The 24,097-nt window shown below is 41.3% G+C and overlaps 1 protein-coding gene across 1 annotated transcript in view; it reads right to left on the bottom strand.

Annotated features, from left to right (window-relative positions):
* Nucleotides 1–21,679, bottom strand: part of arhgap19 (Rho GTPase activating protein 19) — a 35,655-nt gene extending 13,976 nt beyond the window's left edge. The window contains exons 1-2 of the mRNA XM_060916913.1: nt 21,595–21,679; nt 10,458–10,708 (exon numbers count right to left, since the gene is read on the bottom strand). Coding sequence (XP_060772896.1) covers nt 10,458–10,708; nt 21,595–21,635 — 292 coding nt within the window. The 5' untranslated portion in view covers nt 21,636–21,679. The remainder of the gene's footprint in view (nt 1–10,457; nt 10,709–21,594) is intronic.
* Between the last annotated feature and the right edge of the window lie 2,418 nt (nt 21,680–24,097).

Here is a 24,097-nt window from a genome sequence, read left to right as displayed (position 1 = left end):
GTGAAATTCATCCTCTGCATTTAATCCATCTGAAGCAGTGAACACACACCTAGAGCAGTGGGCAGCCACACCAGAGCGCCCAGGGAGCAGTCAGGGGTCAGGTACCTTGCTCAAGGGCACCTCAGCCCACGTCAACCTAACCGCATGTCTTTGGACTGTGGGGGAAACCGGAGCACCCGGAGGAAACCCACGCAAACTCCACACAGAAAGGCCCCCGCCGGCCACGGGGTTTGAACCCGGAACCTTCTTGCTGTGAGGAGACAGTGCTAACCACTACACCACCGTGCCACCCATACTAGAAAAGAAAGATTTCTACATTACCTTTATTTGGCAAGATTATGCTAAAACAGATTTCTGAAAAGACTTCAGATAAGTTAACGTTATTCATGTTAGCGTAACTCCATTTTTACATGCTAACTAACAGTGCCCAAGTTAACTAGCTATGTGTAAACGTTAGCCGTGGACAAGGCTACGGCAACTTGGCGGGAAAATCCATAGAAAGTCATTTGACGAACCAGACTGCATAGCTATTGTAACGTTATCGCTAGCTCTAAAAGCACAGACAACTTCATTACAAGCTTTCTCTTGGAATAAAATGTTTATATACCTCAGTATGCTTCCGCAGGTTGGATGATGAGTTTTTGTAGGCCGTGATGTGGTTTGTTTTCGGCAAACAAAGCAAACATTTAAAACGAAGCTAATCTTTATTCCTTTCAGAAAACTGAAACATGGGTTCATGGGCCCTGGGTGCGTGCATTCCACAGAAGAACCGCCTCCTTCCATTCTGCCATCAACTGATCGTGTTAAATAACGCTGCGGAGAAATATCCGAACTTGATTTTATACAGTCTATGGACATGACCTGACCCTAGTGATTACTGATTGTTTTTTGCACTGAGACAGCCTATCACATTTTAGAAAAGAAAACCATCCACTTTCAAAGCTGCTTCATAGTAATGAGGACCTTGACAGAAATGTAGTGGAGTGAAAAGTACGATATTTGTCTTTCAAATGTAATAATAATAATGCATTTTATTTAGAAGCGCCTTTCAAAACACTCAAGGACACTATACAAACAGTAAAAACAAGAATAAAAACAACAGTAAAACAAGACAAAAGCAAAGAGAAGTAAACAGAGAATTTAGAGATGGTAAAAAAGTCACAGTGAATATGCTAACTGAAACAAGTGAGTTTTCAGTCTGGATTTGAATAGAGGTAGAGAGTCGATATTACCGTACGTATGTCGGGGGGGGGGGGGGGGGGGGGGGGGGGGAGTGAATTCCAGAGTTGGGGAGCAGAGCGACTGAAAGCTCTACTCCCCATAGTACTGAGGCGGGCAGAGAGGACAGTGAGGAGGATAGAGGATCGGAGGGAGCGAGAGGGGGTAGCAATGTGGAGAAGATTGGACAAATATGAAGGGGCAAGATTATGGATGGCCTTGAATGTGTGGAGGAGAATTTTGAAATTGATCCTGTATTTGATAGGGAGCCAGTGGAGAGTCTGTAGTGTTGGGGTGATGTGATGAAAAAAGAGGGCGTATTGGTGATGATACGGGCAGCTGAATTCTGGACCAATTGGAGCTTATGAAGGGATTTTTGAGGGAGACCAAAGAGGAGAGAATTACAGTAGTCAATGCAGGAAGTGACAAGACTATGTATAAGGATGGAAGTGGTGTGGGAGGTGAGGGAGGGGCGAAGACGATTTATGTTGCGCAAGTGAAAATAAGCAGACCGTGTAATGTTATTGATATGAGAGAGAAAGGATACAGAGCTGTCTAGGATGACACCCAGGCTCTTGACCTGACGGGAGGGGGAAACTATGGAACCGTCAATTGAAAAGGAGATACTGTCAACTTTGGAGAGAGTGGATTTGGTGCCTACAAGGAGGACTTCAGTTTTGTCACTGTTCAGTTTCAGGAAGTTAGAGGTGAACCAGGATTTGATTTCAGCTAAGCAGGTGGTAAGGGAGGGGGGAGGGAGGGTGGAAGAGGGTTTTCCAGACAGGTAGAGCTGGGTGTCATCTGCATAGCAATGAAAGTTGATATTACATTTACGAAATATATTGCTGAGGGGAAGGAGGTAGGTGATGTAGAGAAGGGGCCCCAGGACAGAGCCCTGGGGCACGCCAGAGGTGACAGGGGAGGGTTGAGATCTAAAGGACTTGAGTTGAATGAACTGAGTGCAGCCAGAGAGATATGTAGTGAAGTTAAAGTCATACATTGCCAAAAAAACAAAATACTCAAGTAAAGTACAGATACTCAAAGTGTACTTAAGTACAGTACTTGAGTAAATGTACTTTGTTACTGTCCACCTCTGCTATTGGCCAATACGCACTGTACAAACGAGTGAAGCGTCCAAGCACCCACTGTGTGTACTTGGTTGGTGTGTTAAACCGTCGTATCTGATCAAACTTGCCCCAAGAAAAGTATCTCCTGACTTTTTTTTCTTTCAAGACCTCCACTTATTTTCTCCACTTTACCCACATTCCTGACATACAGTGGTGCTTGAAAGTTTGTGAACCCTTTAGAATTTTATATATTTCTGCATAAATATGACCTAAAACATTATCAGATTTTCATACGAGTCCTAAAAGTAGATAAAGAGAATCCAGTTAAACAAATGAGAGAAAAATATTATACTTGGTCATTTATTTATTCACATTATTCACTTTTGCCACTCACAGATATGTAATATTGGATCATTTTCCTCAGTAAATAAATGAGCAAGTATAATATTTTTGTCTCATTTGTTTAACTGGGTTCTCTTTATCTACTTTTAGGACATGTGTGAAAATCTGTTGATGCTTTAGGTCATATTTATGCAGAAATATAGAAAATTCTAAAGGGTTCGCAAACTTTCAAGCACCACTGTATCTTTATTGCGCTTCCCCTCCATTACTTGTTTAGGTTTTTTTTTCCCCCTTTTCCAGTTCGGTCTCTGATATTTTTTTGAACGGCTCTTATTACTATAATTATTTTTAGGAGATTATTTCTTCTTTAGATATTATAACTTCTAGATTATTCCTCAGAGCTCACACTATTATCTCACATCAGCTTTTTTTATACTACCAAATTGTTATATTGATCTTAAATTTGTTTGATAAAGTTATAAATAGATATTGCCTGATGTTATTTAGGTTTTCTTGAAATTGATGTTAAAAAAAAAATATTTTGGAAATAATTTGTATGGAAACATTTTGCAGTAAATGGAATATTAGAATAATTTGTTTTGTTATAATTATGCAGGAAATTGAAATTAATTTAGGACTTGTTTAATTTTATTATTATATTGTTTATACATAATTTGTAACTATAGCTACGGACTGGCATCAATCTGTTTATAAAAAGAGTTCATTTGTAATATCTACATGCGGGAATCTGTTCCATCCATTATTTGCATGATGAGTTTCATTTCATTCTGTCCAATAGAATGTATTTGGGTGTTTTTTTTTTTTTATTGCTGATCTGGAACAGTATATGAGGGCTCACATGCCTCCAGACAACAGGAAACGACGTTACTTTTGTGGACCCTGACCCACATGCTGTCTCCATCTCTGCGGAAACAAGAGTTGTTCCGTCGTGTTGTAATGTACACTTTTTTCTTCTCTGTTATGCACGTACTGTCTATGTACAGTGTCTTGCAAAAGTATTCCTCCCCCTTGGTGTTTGTCCCGTTTTGTCACATTACAAGATGGAATTGACATGGATTTTTGGGAGGTTAGCACCATTTGATTTACACAACATACCTACCACTTTAAAGGTGCACATTTTTTTTTTAAACACAAACAATAATTAAGATGAAAAAAAAAGGTGTGCATAAGTATTCACCCCCCAAAGTCAATACTTTGTAGAGCCACCTTTTGCTACAATTCCAGCTGCAAGTCTCTTGGGGTTTGTCTCTATTAGCTTAGCACATCTAGCCACTGGGATTTTCACCTATTCCTCAAGGCAAAACTGCAATGTTGATGGTCATTGTCCTGCTGAAATGTGAACCTTCATCCCAGTCTCAAACAGGTTTTCCTCCAGAATTGCCCTGTATTTAGTGCCATCCATCTTTCCTTCAGTCCTGACCAGCTTTCCTCTCCCTGCAGATGAAAAATATTCCCACAGCATGATGCTGCCACCACCATGCTTCACTGCAGGAATGGTGTTCTCAGGGTGTTGGGTTTGTGCCACACATGGCATTTCCCAAGATGGCCAAAAAGCTAAGTTTTAGGCCCAATCCCAATTCTAATTTCTACCCCTACCCCTCCCCCTTGGCCCTTCCCCTTGAAACTGAGCTACAAGGGATAGGGCTTGAAATTCAACCCCTACGTATTGGGATAGCCCTTCAACGATCGCATACGTCATCGCGTACCTCCGTCAGCGTTTACGTTAGCAAAACGCGACCAAATGCGTCACTGGCTGCGACCAGCCGCTACAGTCAGAGCCAGAGGAAGAACCAGAAATCTCTGCTGGCAGGGTGTGATTTGTTAACTAACACCACTGAATGGGATATCTTTGGCGCTTCGTGCACCACATCCGACAGAATGAGGTGTCAGAACACTCATGTAAACAATAAAAGCGAGAATAACAGAACAAAACGTATGCAGTCAAGCAACCGAAAACAATACTCACTCCCAAAGCTTTTTAGCAGCAACTTGGATTTCAGAAATCGCTGCTCATTCTCAGCTCGAAAGCGAATCAAGCGGCGTGTTTCCTCTGGATAACAACTTAAAACACGTAAATAATGGAGAAAATACATTTATGACAATCTTTCGCCGCGGGAACCGCCATCTTTCTGAAATCCGCATGAAATCTCGCTGAAATCCGCATGGCATTGTGGGAAATCACTCAAACCCCTTCGTTCGGAGTCAGCTCCAGGAAAATCTCCATTTGGAGGGGTACAGAAGCCCTACCCCTCCGCGTTAACTGGGATTGGGATACCCCTACCCCTTCATGTGAACGCGCATGGAGCGTGGAGGGGAAGGGCCAAGGGGTATGTCCAAGGGGTGAAATGGGATTCGGCCTTAGTCTCATTTGACCAGAGAATCTTCTTCCATGTGTTTGGGGAGTCTGCCACATGCTGTTGGGCAAACTCCAAACATGGTTTCTTAAGCAATTACTTTTTTGGCCACTCTTCCATAAAGCCCCGCTCTGTGGAGTGTATGGCTTAAAGTGGTCCTATGGACAGATACTCCCATCTCCGCTGTGGATCTTTGCAGCTCCTTCAGTGTTATCTTTGGTGTCTTTGTTGCATCTCTGATTAATGCCCTCCTTGCCCAGTCTGTGAGTTTTGGTGGATGGCCTTCTCTTGTCAGGTTTGTAGTGGTGCCATATTCTTTCCATTTTGCTATAATGGATTTGGTGCTCCCTGGGATATTCAGAATTTGGGATTTTTTTTTATAACCCAACCCTGATCTATACTTCTCCACAACTTCGTCTCTGACCTGTTTGGAGGCTCCTTGGTTTTCATGTTGCTTGCTTAGTAGTGTTGCAGAGTCAGGGTCCTTCCAGAACAGGTTGATTTATACAGACATTATGTGACAGATCATGTGACACTTTGATTGCACACAGGTGGATCTTAATCAGCTAATTATGTGACTTATGAAGTGAATTGATTGGACCAGCTCTTACTTGGATTTCTGTTTTTTTCATCTTTATTGTTCGTGTCACAGTAAAACAAAGTGCACCTTTAAAGTTGTAGGCATGTTGTGTAAACCAAATGGTGCCAACCCCCTAAAAATCCATTTTAATTCCAGCTTGTAATGCGACAAAACAGGACAAACACCACGGGGGATGAATACTTTTGCAAGACACTAATTTCTATTTGGTCTCATATTATTATTATTAATAATACATAACCTGCAGTAATCTTGGATGTATCCATGATGATAAAATGTATTGAATCCTATATATTATGATTAAAACACAAACACCTCCACAAAAAAAAGCCATTCACAGACTGACAAACACACACTTTTACAAATAACATGTCCAGTTTGTGGGTTCCCCCCCTCAACAATTAGATGAATAACATGCCCAGTTTTGTGTAGCTTCCTAGGCAGAGATATGATTTTATCTCTCCGATGTGCGTGATATGACGGCCAGACTGCTTCACCCTGACTGGCCAATGAGCTATCCACATTTTTTGAAGTAGAGCTCAATGGTCCTGCATCATCCTGTCAGGGTTTTTCACAATAATAATAATAATAATAATAATAATTGTAGCCGGGCGGCACGGTGGTGTAGTGGTTAGCGCTGTCGCCTCACAGCAAGAAGGTCCTGGGTTCGAGCCCCGGGGCCGGCGAGGGCCTTTCTGTGCGGAGTTTGCATGTTCTCCCCGTGTCCGCGTGGGTTTCCTCCGGGTGCTCCGGTTTCCCCCACAGTCCAAAGACATGCAGGTTAGGTTAACTGGTGACTCTAAATTGACCGTAGGTGTGAATGGTTGTCTGTGTCTATGTGTCAGCCCTGTGATGACCTGGCGACTTGTCCAGGGTGTACCCCGCCTTTCGCCCGTAGTCAGCTGGGATAGGCTCCAGCTTGCCTGCGACCCTGTAGAAGGATAAAGCGGCTAGAGATAATGTGATGTGTGAATGTGTGAATAATTGTAGCCACCGCTTTATTAATCGACAATCCATAATTAATCGGCGCCTTTTCAGATTTACCAATTTTAAAAAAAAATTTTTTTTACAAAGATGAGTTTCAGTTACAACAGCTATTACTGGTTAATTAAAATCAACCGGAAGACCCTCCTCACCCTTTGATCTTGTCGTCTGATGACAGCTCGTTACCTGAGATGGAATTTTTATTTTTTGCACGATCAGCAATTTGAGGAAAAACCGGGACGCTATCATGGCTGGTAAGCATGGTGGAAAGATCATGGACATGTTTTTACTTATCAAATTCACCGATATTTCATGATCTTGTCGAAACCTACTTCGTTTCTTCCTCTTCCATTTGACAGTCGCCATTTTGTATCTAAACGCGTGTTTGAGAAGTCACGTGAGGTGTCGATAATAGTGATCACTTTCACCGGTGTCCACCATTATCGACACCCTGTGGAATTAAGTGACATTTACAACTGTTATGGATCGATCTTTGTGTAACATTGTTGAAGTAGATGAAGTACTTTAAAAAAATAAAAAGTGCTGTGATATATTTTTTTTTTCTGATCCATAACAGAACGGAATGTTGAGTGTATTTGGAAAATAGATTTTTCTATTCCATTCAGAAAATAATTTCGCAGTTTGTTGTAAATATCCACCATATTACAATACCAGTAGACATTTTATATTTTGGTTTGAGGAATGACATGCGACCTTTGACCTGGATTTCCATGCGGTTACAATGTCGATTCCCTGTTGACGTTTATTGGTAAACTACAAAAATAGAAATTAATATAAAAGCAACGAATGATGAACAAAATGTGATCTACAAAAACACTTAGAAAGTGGGTAGAAAGTGGAACAAAAAGATTTTCTGACAGGTTAAACATTATCAGTTCATTTGTTGAACATTAGAATTACTTCCTCATTTACATAAACACCAACATGGATATACAGTGGGGCAAAAAAGTATTTAGTCAGTCACCAATTGTGCAAGTTCTCCCACTTAAAAAGATGAGAGAGGCCTGTAATTTTCATCATAGGTATACCTCAACTATGAGAGACAGAATGGGGGGAAAGAATCCAGGAAATCACATTGTCTGATTTTTAAAGAATTTATTTGCAAATTATGGTGGAAAATAAGTATTTGGTCAATAACAAAAGTTCATCTCAATACTTTGTTATATACCCTTTGTTGGCAATGACAGAGGTCAAACGTTTTCTGTAAGTCTTCACAAGGTTTTCACACACCGTTGCTGGTATTTTGGCCCATTCCTCCATGCAGATCTCCTCTAGAGCAGTGATGTTTTGGGGCTGTCGCTGGGCAACACGGACTTTCAACTCCCTCCAAAGATTTTCTATGGGGTTGAGATCTGGAGACTGGCTAGGCCACTCCAGGACCTTGAAATGCTTCTTACGAAGCCACTCCTTCGTTGCCCGGGCGGTGTGTTTGGGATCATTGTCATGCTGAAACACCCAACCACGTTTCATCTTCAATGCCCTTGCTGATGGAAGGAGGTTTTCATTCAAAATCTCATGATACATGGCCCCATTCATTCTTTCCTTTACACAGATCAGTCGTCCTGGTCCCTTTGCAGAAAAACAGCCCCAAAGCATGATGTTTCCACCCCCATGCTTCACAGTAGGTATGGTGTTCTTTGGATGCAACTCAGCATTCTTTCTCCTCCAAACACAACAAGTTGAGTTTTTACCAAAAAGTTCTATTTTGGTTTCATCTGACCATATGACATTCTCCCAATCCTCTTCTGGATCATCCAAATGCTCTCTAGCAAACTTCAGACGGGCCTGGACATGTACTGGCTTAAGCAGGGGGACACGTCTGGTACTGCAGGATTTGAGTCCCTGGCGGCGTAGTGTGTTACTGATGGTAGCCTTTGTTACTTTGGTCCCAGCTCTCTGCAGGTCATTCACTAGGTCCCCCCATGTGGTTTTGGGATTTTTGCTCACCGTTCTTGTGATCATTTTGACCCCACGGGGTGAGATCTTGCATGGAGCCCCAGATCGAGGGAGATTATCAGTGGTCTTGTATGTCTTCCATTTTCTAATAATTGCTCCCACAGTTGATTTCTTCACACCAAGCTGCTTACCTATTGCAGATTCAGTCTTCCCAGCCTGGTGCAGGTCTACAGTTTTGTTTCTGGTGTCCTTTGACAGCTCTTTGGTCTTGGCCATAGTGGAGTTTGGAGTGTGACTGTTTGAGGTTGTGGACAGGTGTCTTTTTATACTGATAACGAGTTCAAACAGGTGCCATTAATACAGGTAACGAGTGGAGGACAGAGGAGCCTCTTAAAGTTGTTACAGGTCTGTGAGAGCCAGAAATCTTGCTTGTTTGTAGGTGACCAAAAACTTATTTTACCGAGGAATTTACCAATTAATTCATTAAAAATCCTACAATGTGATTTCCTGGATTCTTTCCCCCCATTCTGTCTCTCATAGTTGAAGTGTACCTATGATGAAAATTACAGGCCTCTCTCATCTTTTTAAGTGGGAGAACTTGCACAATTGGTGGCTGACTAAATACTTTTTTGCCCCACTGTAAAAAGAGATATTTTGTACTAAAGTCTATGTAAAACAAATTTGAAATAAAAAAAGCTGTTTTGTTAACTTAATACCACATACCGATTTATTTTTTAATAAATCTGGGTGTCGATAATTGTGGAACGGTGTCATGTGATCTGATACGGTCAGTGATCAGGAATTAAGTTTTTTTCCCCCAGTGGAAGTTTGAGTAATTATTCATGCACAGTTTACGTCCTGAAAGTCTTTTCTACTTTTACAATGGCCAAAAGATCGTTAAGGTGTCGATAATTGTAGCTGCCGCTATAATAATAATAATAATAATAATAATACTCACTGTACATTACCCCTTAAGGCAGGGGTGTCAAACCTGATCCATAAAGGGCCGTGTGGCTGCAGGTTTTCATTCCAGCCATGCAGCAGCACCCTGATTTGGCTTATGCAATCAACTGACACACCCACCCTTTAATCAAGGGTGGGTGTGGCTGCAAGTATTTGACTGTGTGAAGACAGTTCAGTTGATTGAATGAGCCAAGTCAGGTGTGCTGCTGCATGGCTGGAATGAAAACCTGCAGCCACAAGGCCCTTTATGGATCAGGTTTGACACCCCTGCCTTAAGGCCTCTGCATGCTCTTGCGACAAGGCTTTCGCAGATAGCTTTTCGCAGACAGTTGTAATTTATCGTTGAGCAGGGAGTAATAGGCGTGCGCGATGTTATTCACCAGCACAACGCAAGGGGGCGCGAAGTCGCTAGGAGTAGTTGGTGGGTGTGGTTAGTGGAGTGTTTATCCTCCGGTTACTTATAATGACTAGAACTTTTTTTTTTTTTATAATGACTAGAACTGGAGTCGTATAGATGTACGTACTTCCTCAATCAACCGCTCTTCATGCTGCTCCATCTTCGCTCGTGTTTTTAAAAATGCCGGTCGTGAAAACAAAACAAACCGGGAAAGTAGGGAAGCGGAAGTGCGTGTACAGCGGATGTAGAGTGGACCAATCAGAGCCCTCTTGTCTGCGAGGCTTCTGCGGTGCTCACAATTTTTGGGAGGTGCGCGCAGAGCGTCTGCGAAGGTGGGGGGGCTACGCAGACGCTGTCTGAGACGCTATCTGCAAGGACTGGGTTGTCAGCATAAATTGGCCTTTACTCAGTTTCTATTCTGTCTTCAGAAAATCTTCCTTCCTCACAACACATTTTGAGGCAAATGATCATGAATTGAATTCAGTTAGTATGCAGATTAGTTTACGACTCCATCTGGTGATTTCTAGACATCTTTGGACCATGCATTCGCTACATTCCCTTTTAAGGGCTGTCAACAGTGCTTGTGAGATGTTCACCTTTACGCTTCAGGAAGTTGGGGAGGCGCAGGAAGCCTGTGGAAGCTGGGATCTTGAGGTCTGCTTCTCCCTGGAGCTGTGCAAACTCTGCTCCAGGTAAATCAATGAGCCTGCTTATGTTACTCAGCAAGAGCTCACTGAAAACCTGCGGCTTCTCATGCCGCAGTTTCTCCACGAAGAAATCAGGGTTGAAGATAACCGGCTGGCTCTGAGGCATCTCCTGGCTAATGACTATGTTACATACTGTTCCCCTGTGGCAAAACAGAGTGGAGCGAAAAACAAACGCATACTTTCAGACAAATAGACTATATATAGACAGCAGAAATCATTTTTACTTTATCATCATTGCAGTATATCATGTGGTTCTTTATAAAATAACGTTCCTGTCGGTCGTTGCCAGCCCGAACCATGAAATAACAGTGTCTCCCATAACCCGGTACGGAAAGTATGAACCGGAACGGGATGGTACATTACAAGAAGGTTACGTTTTCTAAATATTCAGGGGTTTCATACATAACATCTTGTACTCACACGCATCACTATCATATATTCTTTGATTATCCAGTATTATTATATCCCCTCACATTATATTAACATTATATTCACTATATTTTCAATCAAAAGCCCGGAGCTCCAATTACGGAATATACCTCGGCGTGACATCACAAAGAAATTCTGTGTAGCAGTATGAGCACCATCCTGTTGGGATGGGTTTTCACTGGATAGTTGTCTCCACTTTTAACTGTCATGATGATTTTGATGTGTTTGACAATGGAGGAGGCAGCTATCTCAGGTTAACATGTTTAAGAAGTGTGGCTCGGTTTGCAAGACCAGTGTCCTCAATGTCACTAGTTTTGAAATTTGTAGATGTTCAATCCCAACCTGATACTAATTCCTGTGAGACCAGCTATGATGTATGGATTGGAGACCGTACCCTTAACGAAGAGACAGGGGACAAAGTTGGAGGTGGCGGAGTTGAGGATGTTAAGGCTTGCGATGGGAGTGACAAGGTTGGACAGGATAAGGAACGAAGACATCAGAGGGACAGCACATGTGGAGAGCTTGGGAATTAAGCCAAGAGAGATGAGACTGAGATGGTACAGGAACACATCCTGAGAAGAGATGCAGAGCATGTTGGAAGGAGAATGTTGAGGATGGAGCTGCCAGGCACACGAAAACAAGGAAGGCCAAAGAGGAGATACAGTGGTGCTTGAAAGTTTGTGAACCCTTTAGAATTTTATGAATTTCTGCATAAATATGACCTAAAACAACATCAGATTTTCACACAAGTCCTAAAAGTAGATAAAGAGAGCCCAGTTAAACAAATGAGAAAATTATTATACTCGCTCATTTATTTATTGAGGAAAATGATCCAATATTACATATCTGTGAGTGGCAAAAGTATGTGAACCTCTAGGATGAGCAGTTAATTTCAAGGTGAAATTAGAGTCAGGTGTTTTCAATCAATGGGATGACAATCAGGTGTGAGTGGGCACCCTGTTTTATTTAAAGAACAGGGATCTATCAAAGTCTGATCTTCACAACACGTTTGTGGAAGTGTATCATGGCACGAACAAAGGAGATTTCTGAGGACCTCAGAAAAGGCGTTGTTGATGCTCATCAGGCTGGAAAAGGTTACAAAACCATCTCTAGAGAGTTTGGACTCCACCAATCCACAGTCAGACAGATCGTGTACAAACGGAGGAAATTCAAGACCATTGTTACCCTCCCCAGGAGTGGTCGACCAACAAAGATCACTCCAAGAGCAAGGCGTGTAATAGTCGGCAAGGTCACAAAGGACCCCAGGGTAACTTCTAAGCAACTGAAGGCCTCTCTCACATTAACATTGGCTAATGTTCATGAGTCCACCATCAGGAGAACACTGAACAACAATGGTGTGCATGGCAAGGCTGCAAGGAGAAAGCCACTGCTCTCCAAAAAGAACATTGCTCCTCATCTGCAGTTTACTAAAGATCACGTGGACAAGCAAGAAGGCTATTGGAAAAATGTTTTGTGGACGGATGAGACCAAAATAGAACTTTGTAGTTTAAATGAGAAGCATTGTTTGGAGAAATGTTTGGAGAAAGGAACAACACTGCATTCCAGCATAAAGAACCTTATCCTATCTGCGAAACATGGTGGTGGTAGTATCATGGTTTGGGCCTGTTTTGCTGCATCTGGGCCAGGACGGCTTGCCATCATTGACAGAACAATGAATTCTGAATTATACCAGCAAATTCTAAAGGAAAATGTCAGGACATCTGTCCATGAACTGAATCTCAAGAGAAGGTGGGTCATGCAGCAAGACAACGACCCTAAGCGCACAAGTTGTTCTACCAACGAATGATTAAAGAAGAATAAAATTCATGTTTTGGAATGGCCAAGTCAAAGTCCTGACCTTAATCCAATCGAAATGTTGTGGAAGGACCTGAAGCAAGGAGTTCATGTGAGGAAACCTACCAACATCCCAGAGTTGAAGCTATTCTGTATGGAGGAATGGGCTAAAATTCCTCCAAGCCGGTGTGCAGGACTGATCAACAGTTACTGGAAACGTTTATTTGCAGTTATTGCTGCACAAGGGGATCACACCAGATACTGAAAGCAAAGATTCACATACTTTTGCCACTCACAGATATGTAATATTGGATCATTTTCCTCAATAAATAAATGACTAAGTATAATATTTTTGTCTCATTTGTTTGACTGGGTTCTCTTTATCTACTTTTAGGACTTGTGTGAAAATCTGATGTTTTACGTTATATTTATGCAGAAATACAGAAAATTCAAAAGGGTTCACAAACTTAAAGTACCACTGTAGAAGAAAGCAAATAGTTTCCTTTTTTGTGTGTACTATGAACAATACAAGAACCCCTAAGGAATTCTTTGTTGATTCCTTTAATCACTGTCGTAATCAGAACTATTGTACCGGAGAGTACTGTTTATACAACATCCATCCATCCATCCATCCATCCATCCATCCATCCTCTATACCACTTATCCATCAGGGTCATGGGGAAAGCTGGAGCTAATCCCAGCTGACTTCAGGTGAGATGCGGGGTAAACCCTGGGCAGGTTTCTCTGGAGTCCCGCGAACCTCAAGGTGTAGGATCCTCCAGAGGCTTGCAGTTGTGCATAAACCTACTATTCGGCCACCCCCAACCAATGCTCACAAGCAGAAATGGTTGCAGTGGGACCAGAAATACATGAAGACTAATTTTCAAACAAACAAACAAACAAACAAACAAACAAAGTCTTGTTTACTGATGAGTGCCATGCAACCCTGGATAGTCCAGATGGATGGAGTAGTGGATGGCCACCATGTCCCAACAAGGCTGCGACATCAGCAAGGTGGCGGCGGAGTCATGTTTTGGGCCGGAATCATGGAGAGCTGGTAGGCCCCTTTAGGGTCCCTGAAGGTGTGAAAATGACCTCAGCAAAGTACATAGCGTTTCTGACTGACCACTTTCTCCCATGGTACAAAAAGAAGAACTGCGCCTTCCGTAGCAAAATCATCTTCATGCATGACAATGCACCATCTCATGCTGCAAAGAATATCTCTGTGTCATTGGCTGCTATGGGCATAAAAAGGAGAGAAACTCATGGTGTGGCCCCCATCCTCCCCTGACCTCAACCCTATCGAGAACCTCTGGAATATCCTCAAGCAAAAGATCTATGAGGGTGGGACGCAGTTCACATCAAAACAGCAGCTCTGGGAGGCTATTCTGACATCCAGCAAAGAAATTCAAGCAGAAACTCTCCAAAAACTCACAAGTTCAATGGATGCAAGAATTGTGAAGGTGATCTCAAAGAAGGGGTCCTATGTTAACATGTAACTTGACCTGTTAAGATGTTTTTGATTGAAATAGCTTTTGATTTCAGTAAATATGACCTCCTAATGCTGCAAATTCAACAAATGACCATTTTCAGTTCTTTACAACCTATAAAATGTTTTGAAACTCTGCTGTGCATAATAATTTAGAACGGTGCATTTTGAGGGTTTTTTTATTTTTGAAAAAAATAGTTATCATTGGGAGGTTTGTTCAATAAAATTCAATTTATACTCTAACGGTTGAATTATACTAACTGTCATTTGCATCGACCATTTAGGAAAATCAGAGAAAAATATCATTTACATAATAATTTGGAACGCGGTGTAAACACAATTTCACTGTGCCTAATGCTGGCATACAAACTGGCACAGCTGGCTTTGATCCTGAGGATTACTTCAGAGTTTTCCCCTCACAGATGAACTGGTAGACCGTTTTGTCACTGAGACTAACAGGATGGCTCAGCAGTGGTTTGCTACCCATAACCCCAAAAAGTTCTCGCGTACTCACACATTACAATTAATTATGGGTGGCAGCCAAGGGGTTAAAGCAAAAAATTGCATCCGATGTGCTCTTCCTTGGCATAAACCCATACTGTTGTTCACAGATTGCTACCTCTCTTCTCAATCTCGCCTCCAATACCCTTTCCCATAACTTCATGGTGTGGCTCATGAATTTTATCCCTCTGTAATTACTGCGGCTCTGTACATCTCCCTTATTCTTGTATATTGGGACTCACTGCTGTCCTTGTCACCGGTGACAATTGGTAACCCTGTCGGCTTGTCGGTTGTGTCGTCTGGCCTTAGCTCTTTCTACAAGCTTCATCTCAGCCAGTGCTTTGCCCCGTCTTCGTTTGTTTCACCATGCATCACGGTTTGATGTTTCTTCGTGCCACAAATGTTCAGATCCTCTTTGGCACAGTCTTTCCACCTTTTTCTTGGGTGCTCTCTAGACCTGGTTCCACTGGCTAATTCACCAAATAGGAGCTGTTTAGGAATTCGGTTGTCATCCATGCGACAAACATGGCCAAGCCAACGTAGGCAGTTGGTTCCGATGGTGGTCTCTATGGTAGTGCAACTAGCTCTTCTTAGAACCTCCAAGTTTGTGATATGTTGCCACCAACTGATTGAGTATGCGCCATAATGATCTTTGGTGGTACATTTCCAGCATATGTAGGTGGCGGGCTAGGGTGGGCCATGTTTCACTGCCGTAGAGGAGTGTTGGCAATATGATGGCTTTGTAAACTGCCAGCTTGGTGTTAATTGATAGACCTTTTCTGTCAAAACACCTGGTAGCAAGAGAGCGAAAGGTACTGGCTGCTCTGTTTCAGAGACTCATTGTTTTGCAGGTTTTCCGCCTGGGAAAAAAACAGGGGCCCATTTCTACAATGGGGGGCCCAGTGATTATCCTTCAGTTGAAGTGAACCTAGTGAGCGAAGCGAGCCCAATGAACAGCTGGGGCATCCCAGGGGCTGTTTTTTTCTTCTCAATTCTGTTTTTTTTTTTTGGTATTAGAAGCCATATGAAGCAATGTAGATGACAAAAAAAATCAATGCTTCAACCAAATATATTGAGATATTGTTTAATCAGTGGCAATATTTTGGAATTCAACCACAGGCCACTATATTTTATATATCACATCTATATTATCTCCTCCTTGTAAATTATAATTTATTTTATTAACTTGTTTTCAGTTTGGTGTGGGTCTATAGTAGTAGTAGTAGTCACCAGTGGTTGCTGTTGTAGTAGTTGATGTTGCAGTAGTTCTTGTAAATCTAGTATGACCTTGGGTATCAGGGGTATCAGTTTTTTTCAGGTGAACGTACTCTCTTTCTGCCAAAGAATGACAAAATAGATGTATTTTTCTTTTTTTTTCTTATCCATGTTTTCTTGTCTCTTTCGAATATTTGTACATAGACCGTAAGACGCCACCTAGCAAAAGACTTGGATCAGGTTTTACTTGCTTGGGACGCTACAAACGGGGCGGCGTAAATACACGAACGGGTCCGACATATATTCAATATGGCAGCGGTCAAAACATTCATCCGATGCTGAAATCTGTTGAATATCCAGATAATTATGTTGGAAGTTGCATATTTGTGCAAGATTTTCGAAATTGAGACCATGAAGTCAAGTAATAGCAGTCCCCCCAGGATTCTGCAGGCCTTTTTTGTGATTGTTGTGGGTTAAAATGTCTGATGTTGCGGGGGGTTTTCCAAAATATTGCGATGAAAGTTACGGTGTTTTTTAGGTTTTTGTTGCGATTACATTGCGGGAGGAAGTGAAAGTTGCGAGAAATTGTTGCGATTTTCTCTTTTTGTGATTAAAATTAAGTGATATGTTAAATATTAAGTTATTACTGAAAAACTATTGATTAAAAAAACAAAGGCACTGAGAAATGGTCCTATAAACAACTTTACCAATATAAAAGATTACCAGGACTACAAAAATGCAGAAAAATAGGCTTTACTTATCCAAATGCACCTGTTGGTTCAAAAGTTAAAGTGCATAGAACCTCACAGCACAACATGAAGTTACCTTAAAATATAATATAAAATGCCTCAGCTTTCATGTAAGAAAAAAAAAAACCTATTAATACTAGTACTGTGTGCAGGCAGTCTCTCCTGAAGACTAAATTAAACAATAATTATAAACTAATAAAATAAATGGCTCAGGCTTCATAGAAGAAAAAAAACAATTTGAACAGAATCTCACAGTATGATGCTGAAGCTGCCTAAACAATGGAAAATAAAATACCATTTTGGCAAAAATGTTGGCATCCATTAATTTCCTGTATTAAGTAAAAAAATAAAGTGCACACAGTCCTTCACTGTAAACATAACACACTTTCAGCAACAGAATTTAAGCCTACATAAACACTGACTCGCACATGCTGCTTCTCTTGAACGGAAACACGGAAGTAAGCAGTGTTGCCAGATACTGCTGACGTTTTCCAGCCCAAAATATGTTCAAAACCCACCAAAAGGCACTTGAAACCCCCCAACTGGGAGGGAAACCACCCAATCTGGCAACACTGGAAGTAAGGCGGAAGGTAGTTTGTCGACATCAACTCAAAACGACGCCAACGATTGGTCAAATTTGCGGGAAAGTTGCGGTGATTGGATATAATTGCAACACCGCCCTGAATTCGAGGGGATTGGTTGAATTTGCGTTGAAGTTGCAAATCGCAACATGACGAAATCCTGGAGGGTCTGTAATACGCCACGAAACATTCCAAATAGGGTATAAAATGCTCACGTCCATATTGGCCCCTGCCCCTCTCGACAATGTGTTCATTATTCAAAATAGTGGGTCTTAGACGCGGGCGCGCCAACAATCCGAGTCTCTGCTGTTTATCCTCTTCTTTATCTCAGGCTCTCGGTCACTGTCGTCAAGTCAAGTTTATTTGTATAGCGCTTTTAACAATAAACATTGTCGCAAAGCAGCTTTACAGAATTTTAATGACTTAAAATATATGAGCTAATTTTATCCCTAATCTATCCCCAATGAGCACGCCTGTGGCGAGGGTGGCAAGGAAAAACTCCCTCAGACGACACGAGGAAGAAACCTCGAGAGGAACCAGACTCAAAAGGGAACCCATCCCCATCCGGGCAACAACAGACAATATGACTAACATTAACAGTCCTAACAAAGTCAGCTTTGTTGATGCTATAAACCCCCCACCGACGGAAACCCGAGCGCAAAACCGTTCACGACAACTGCAGTCCCAGAGTCAGCAAGTCAACTGCAGTCCCCAGCCACAAAAGCACCACTGCAAGAGTCCAGAGCGTCCTCCAGGCGCGACCTCCAACTGTCCACATGACAGGACTGACACATTATGTCGTCAGTCAGGTCTCCTCCCAGGTAGGTGAACTTGTGGGATTTCTTCAGAGTGAAGTTATCTATGGTGGTGTCAGCAGGGTCTTGGCACTGAACATGCATAACTTCAGTCTTGGGTTGGTTAACAGTGAGACCCCAGTCTCTGCATTTAGTACAGATGCACTATTTTGGAATGACTCCTGAGTCTTAGTTGCCAATGCAGCATCATCAGCATAGAGAAAGTCACTTCGCCGGGTTGTCGTGGCTGACTTGGTCTTCAGGCGGCGCAGATTGAACAGCTTGTGACGTAGATCAACTCCAAAGTCTGGCATTGACTGCTGAGCCTTACGGAGAACATCAGAGAAGAACAGGGTGAAAAGCGCAGGGGCCAACATACATCCTTGCTGTAATCCAGAAGAGACTTCAAAGGCATCAGTAAGCTCTCCAACAGATATCTTGGCCTGCATTCCCTCATGGAAGCTCTTGATAATGTTGACTGTCTTTGATGGTATTCCTATCCTGAGCAGGAGTTTCCACATTAGGGGCCTGTTAACAGTGTTGAAGGCTTTGGCCAGGTCAACAAATATATTGGGACTATCAAGTTCAAGTCAACTTTATCATCATCAATAATGTCATATGTGACCCCTCACCGAATTCAGGGACACGTCGGCCGAAACGAATCCGAGATAATCGCAAAAGAAGCATTTTTTTTTTCGAAATTTGTGATTTTTGTTTTTTTCCATCACGTGCAAGTTGAGATCTTGAAGAATGCAATCAGTATTTCAGATAATAGATTGTTTTGTTGGAAAAGCATACATTTTTTGTTGCAAATTGTCTCGTTTTTGTCAGGACTGTAGCCTGCTGGGGGGTGTGGGTAAATTACCATATGGGCCATTCACATGATGATTTAAGTCTTTTTTTTTTTCCGCGAATCAGCTGTATGATGCGAGTTGAGCGCATGGCTACTTAACTGCATACAGGTATGTGATTTCACTATGGAATGAGTTACTAAACAGAGCGCAGAGGAGCTGAAACACCGCGAAGCAAACAGACACACGGTATTTACATCGGAGATAACCATTTCTAGCAAAAAAAAAAAAAACCCCGCAACCTCATTTTCCAGATTGAATGGAATACTTGAATGATCGGATGATACACGGACCGTTCTAGGATTACATTCCATCGGAGGCATTGGTGTGTGCAAGGCGCCGTTTCTCTTTCTGATGGGGTAAGTTTATTAATCTAAGGCTGTGTGGTTATTTTTGCATGTAACGGAGAGTGTTGTGGTTTGGTTAAGCCTAGGTCACAACCGGACGTACGATTTTTTGGCCGTGTGATTTTTGGCATTTCCCAAATCGCTGCGGTTTTTTTTGTTCATGGAGAAAGACGCGCGTTGGCCGTAAGTTTGTCTTGCAACCTGAAAAAAACGTAAGCGCCCGTAGAGTTTGACATGACAAAGAACCTCTGCGGCCGGTCTGCGGCTCGAAAATCAGTGCATCACACGCGCGCTCTCTGTGCGTTTCATGCGCGCTCTCTGTGCGTTTCATGCGTTTTTTGCATGTAGACCGGCCGTAGAAGCACGTACTGTACGGCCGGTTGTGACCGAGGCTTTACATGAAACTAGTGTTGTGTTAGTTGTGTCATCGTGCTATCTTTCTTACGGTGTGAGTAATTTTTCAACCACAAAACGTTAAAGTATACTTTAGGACTTATTTTTGTACTTCATAATTGTGTTGGGCATACTTTGCATGGAAGGAAAATTGACGTGGTGATCTTTGTTTACATGAAAGTAGTATCGTGCTAGCTCGTAGGGGGTAGGGCTTTCCTTAATGTCATGCAAATGAGCACCATTATGTGCCCGCCCTACACCCAGAGTAGCTGAGATGGAAAACTTTGAGGGCGATTTTCTCCCTTTTCTGTTTTAAGTAGTATACACTTTCAAAAGGCCACACATTCTTCAAATATTGTCAGATCTCCACATGGAAGGCATCATTGGAAAGCTTAGAAACTGTACTTTATGAATCAGTCAAAAACTCAAAATGCCCCCAGGCAGACATGTGTCCCTGGATTCTGTGATCTGCCACATGTGTGCAGGACATACAGAGAATTGAAATTGTGCTTCCCTCTTATCCGCAGTACAAACAGTAATAAACATGAAATATAAAATATAGGTAAAAGATATAAACTTTTAAAAAAAAAAGGTACACACACAAGCTAAAGCTATCATGTATCATGCAAGTACACTACCGTTCAAAAGTTTGGGATCACTTTGAAATGTCCTTATTTTTGAAAGAAAAGCACTGTTCTTTTCAATGAAGATCACTTTAAACTAATCAGAAATCCACTCTATACATTGCTAATGTGGTAAATGACTATTCTAGCTGCAAATGTCTGGTTTTTGGTGCAATATCTCCACAGGTGTATAGAGGCCCATTTCCAGCAACTCTCACTCCAGTGTTCTAATGGTACAATGTGTTTGCTCATTGCCTCAGAAGGCTAATGGATGATTAGAAAACCCTTGTACAATCATGTTAGCACAGCTGAAAACAGTTGAGCTCTTTAGAGAAGCTATAAAACTGACCTTCCTTTGAGCAAATTGAGTTTCTGGAGCATCACATTTGTGGGGCCGATTAAATGCTCAAAATGGCCAGAAAAATGTCTTGACTATATTTTCTATTCATTTTACAACTTATGGTGGTAAATAAAAGTATGACTTTTCATGGAAAACACAAAATTGTCTGGGTGACCCCAAACTTTTGAACGGTAGTGTAAATGTCTCAGAAATGGTATTGCAGGACGGAACAGCATATAAAAACCCGAAAGGCAAATATAATAATAATAATAATAATAATAATAAAATACCTGACACCACATTAAAATACGTGACGGTTCTGTTCTGTTCCATCCCGGGTTATGGGAGATACGTGAAATAACCAAAACAAGAAGCCATTAGCACTAAAGCTAATCAAACAAGCTACACAAATGCAGTACATAAAAAAAAAAATACTACAGTAACCCCGTACATGTTACCTAACAATATAAATAATGATTCACACGTTTTAAGTAGACTTTAACAATTTTTTTATTATTATTTTTAAAAAGACAATATTTTCCCCCGAAATAACAAACATCATTCCAACCACTGACCATATAGCTTGCTAACTTCCGCATACCGAGTAAACACGGTCGATGGGTAAATCCCAAATAATTACTTACTAGAATTACAAAAGGCACTTAACAGGATATAAAACACGCCCTTATACGCTTTATTTATATATTATATAACGTGCTGCTATTTGAAACCCAGCCGCTGCCAACAAGGCTAACGCTAGCTGTCAAGATTCAACGAAGCCTACTGTGTTTACTATCTGATACTCGTAAAACGTTTTGAAAACCCTGCCTTAAAATAACAGAAATAATTTACACTTTTACCACGTTCACTTTTTTTTTTTACAGCTCAATAAACATAAAAGCCAAAATACAACAGCCCACCTTCTGTTCTGTTTTCCTTCATTATCTTTCTCAGCCGCCATGTTCAGTTTGAATTTGCCACTTCGAAGCCCTTAGACCCACCCCCCGATTCTCATTGGTTTGTACTAAGGGCGAAATTTCAAATCGCAGAAGACTCTGAGGTAAGCTCATGAATATTAATGAATAGTGAACATACGGACATGTGATTGGCTGAAGAAAGATATTTCATGGGAGGAAAGAATAAATAATTTAAATAAATAAATAAATAAACACACACACACACACACGCACACACAGAGCGCAGGGCTGCACGGTGGTGTAGTCGGCATTTTTTCTCTCAGGATACACATTTGGAGAAATAAGATGTTATGCAAGTTTATTTTTTTCGCGGTCCGGGTTCCATCAAATCCTGCGCTCTGATTGGCTGGCGAGTGGGTCCGTACGGCTCTCTGGCGACTCGCTCGTTCACAACAACAACAAACATAGTAGCATTTTTTGTCAACATTTACTTTTTTTAATAAGATTTATTTATAAGATTATCAAAAATCTTATAAATTTTTTGCCAGCATTTCTCAGGAGAATAGCATTAATTTTACAGCATGGATAGCGATAATGACAGTGTTCACAGCGGAAGCGAGTTTTACTACCCTGAGGAAGAAGAAATAAAAGAAAACATTTCAGGAGAAAGCTAAAAACCTCTAACTGTTGCTAACGCCAAGCAAAAACATGGCTGAATCCTGAATGACTCCTATTTGTATAAATAAGGGACTACATAGGCGGCAAAATGTAGTTTTTTTTTCCTGCCATGGAAGTGCACTTGTATACCGAGGAGGAAGCCGTGAATTACAGCCGTGAATGAGGATTCAAATACCCTGTCCACACTAGGGATTTTGTACCGATACGATACTACTTTCGTACCGCAACACCTGTCCACACTAGCAACTATACCGGTACTGTAGCGATATAACTGTATCGGTACGAAACCCACAAATGTATGGGTTTCGTACCGGTGCAGTATTGGTACTGTAGCGCTTCACTGTAGTGTGGACAGATGAAGCGGTTCTGTATCGATACAAATATAATGCGCATGCAAAAATGAAACGACTGTGGAGCTACATGGAGCAAAGAAAGGGGGGAGAAAGGGAGGGGGAAGGAGGGAGGAAGAGGGGAAAAGGGAGAGAAAGTGAAGGGAAGAGGGAGAAAGTGAGGGGGGAGAAAGGGAGATTCATTTTCTTTGTTTCTTTCTCAACTGCCTCGCGTGTTTTATATGATTCGACTGAATAAATGACCACCAGAAATACAGACTGCACATTGACAACAAAAAGCACACACACGTTGTTTCATCCGCCATATTCTCGGAAGGAAGTTACTTGGTAACCACGGAAACATTTCGCGCACGTGCATTTCAACTACTGTGAAAGAAAACCGCAAACATTTCTCGCTAGTGTGGACAGATGCACTAAACTGTACCGGTATACTTTGTATCGATACAGTTATACCACTATCGTACCGGTATATATGTGAACACAGCAAAAATGGCGGCTCGGCTCGGTTTTCCCTTTCGGGCACTCTCGTTTTCTGTTAGAATTTAGTAAAGAAAAAAATAAATATATTATTTACCAGCTTAAGGTCAGTCCATATGGTGAAATACTGTGACAGAGGTCTTGAATACTGACCTCGGCCCAGAGGGCCTCGCTCAGTACTTTCAAGACCTCGGTCACGGTATTTCACGATACGGACCTCCCAGCTGGTAAATAACATATATATATTTTTAAAAATATGCCAAGTTTCTTGTATTAAACTTATAAGTTTACATTAGTGTCATCAGATCACCACAGAGAACACTTTTTAAATTTTGTTTCCATGTTGATTCTTTCATTTTTTATGCCTTTTTGGTCAATTTTAGGGCTATTTTGGCATGTTATACTTTTCCACTGTACATTGAACTATATAACATCATACAAAATCCCACATTTCTAGTGCATTTTGTGCTATACGATTGATATGAAATGATAATGTAGTATCTCTGCTTAATTTAATATATGCATATAAAGGAGTCATTTATCACCTGGCAAAAATTTTGCAGTTCTTTAATAATGTGTCCGTTGTTATGCCAAATGACGTTTTTGGTCAGTGGAACCCAAAAATTCAATCACTGATTCTTTTAATGGTATCCATTTTTGTCGTTTCAATCTCTATATATGTAGGAATAATGCACAGAAAAAAATTTGTTGACTGTAAGTCACCGACACCTTTCAGCGTTCATTGAAAATGTTCACTGGGATAATGGAAAAAGCACTGTAGTCTCCGTAGCCCTCTCTAAACTCAGGGTTTAATCAGGGTTAAAGAATTTCCCATAATGTTTTTATAATTACCATGAGAAGTAAAGGTATAAAAATGCCTTTAGTCATTACAGACTTGAAGTAATTGCACTGAGTAGTGGTTTAATTGAGAAATGTAGACTCCGTAGCCCCCTATTCTTCGTTAGAAAAGATATTTGATTCTGTACTCATTGCCATACAAA

This window comes from Neoarius graeffei, chromosome 3, assembly GCF_027579695.1.
Source record: "Neoarius graeffei isolate fNeoGra1 chromosome 3, fNeoGra1.pri, whole genome shotgun sequence".
Classification (NCBI taxonomy): Eukaryota; Metazoa; Chordata; class Actinopteri; order Siluriformes; family Ariidae; genus Neoarius; species Neoarius graeffei.
This window is presented reverse-complemented; position numbering and strand designations above follow the sequence as displayed.